General features: G+C 48.8%; 1 protein-coding gene across 1 annotated transcript; it reads left to right on the plus strand.

The window, feature by feature from the left end:
- Nucleotides 1-222: 222 nt before the first annotated feature.
- Nucleotides 223-1,061, plus strand: LOC105565120 (putative uncharacterized protein DDB_G0290521; the record flags this gene model as incomplete). The annotated part of the gene is made up of 2 exons (XM_012018100.1): nucleotides 223-406; nucleotides 523-1,061. Coding segments are annotated over 2 exons (723 nt in total), but the record flags the coding sequence as incomplete, so codon positions are not given.
- Between the last annotated feature and the right edge of the window lie 93 nt (nucleotides 1,062-1,154).

Consider the following 1,154-nt stretch of genomic DNA (forward strand, 5'->3'; position numbering starts at 1 on the left):
GGGCGCCACCGAATCCCCACTAGAAAATAAGTTAGAAAATTGTTGCTCCGATCCACCAATAAGCGCCAGCCAAATCAGCGTATTCAACCCTCTCCCAACGAAAAATAGGGTATATATACCCTGATTCCGCGGAGGAACACACACTTAACTTCGCTAGTAAAACCAAAACCGGTGACATAAGTCGTGCGAATCTGTACAACCGTCCTGGGGCCACCATCATAGAGAAGACCAAGTTCTCGTCCATCGCCAACAGCCGAGGCCTCCCACGGGCCTTCTGACGATCAGAGGAAGACGACAACCTCCTCGTCCATCCCGAAGTCTTCCACGAGTGGCCGCCAAGCAGCACTACGACAAACTCCTCGACCAACGTTATCTTCACGAAAGTCCATCAAATTATCAACTACGAGTAAGTCCTCTTTCCTCCACCAACAAACAAATCGAGGCCTAGTACTTAGCTTATAAGAGACCCCTATAAAAGATTTGTAAAATCCGCGATTAACACTTTAAAACTCCACCTTACAGTGGACTTATTCAACCTCCCGGAAGAAGTTGCCATCGACCCCGCGCTATTCGACCAGGATTTTGTCTTAGACTTCCCACTCCCTACACCTTACCACCTTCCCCCCTCTCCCCCTACCACGATCGACTCTCTATCTCCTTCATACTCCCCGGAGCCTTATCCGGCCCCTTTCCCCGCGAACTCTCCCCTTCCATCACCGACGAGCTCCACGTCAAGCGTGGAGTTCTTAGGTGAACTTCCGTCCCTGGAATTCTTAGAAGAATTTGAGTTCCCCGAAGATCTCGTACGTGAGGATTCCACGCCTGACGTGGAATTCCTCCGTCAAGTCTCCCATTCCCCTACTTTCTCCACGTCCAGCGTGGAATTCCTACAAGAAATTCTCCCTTCCAGGCCTCCTAGCGCCTACACCTCTCCTGTGGAGTTCCTTGGAGAACTCCTACCCCTCTCACCCTTAAACAACGCTCTCCCAGATCTCCCTCCATTGTCACCCACCGCCTCCACGCCCAGCGTGGAAGAACTGATAGACATAGTGGCATTGTAGAGATAAATATATACATATGTACACAATACTAGACTCATTATAACTTTATACATACAAAAATATCCCACGTTTGTATATATAAATAAATTGTAA

Source organism: Vollenhovia emeryi, unplaced genomic scaffold, assembly GCF_000949405.1.
Source record: "Vollenhovia emeryi isolate VEMERY1.0 unplaced genomic scaffold, V.emery_V1.0 DF950877.1, whole genome shotgun sequence".
NCBI lineage: Eukaryota > Metazoa > Arthropoda > Insecta > Hymenoptera > Formicidae > Vollenhovia > Vollenhovia emeryi.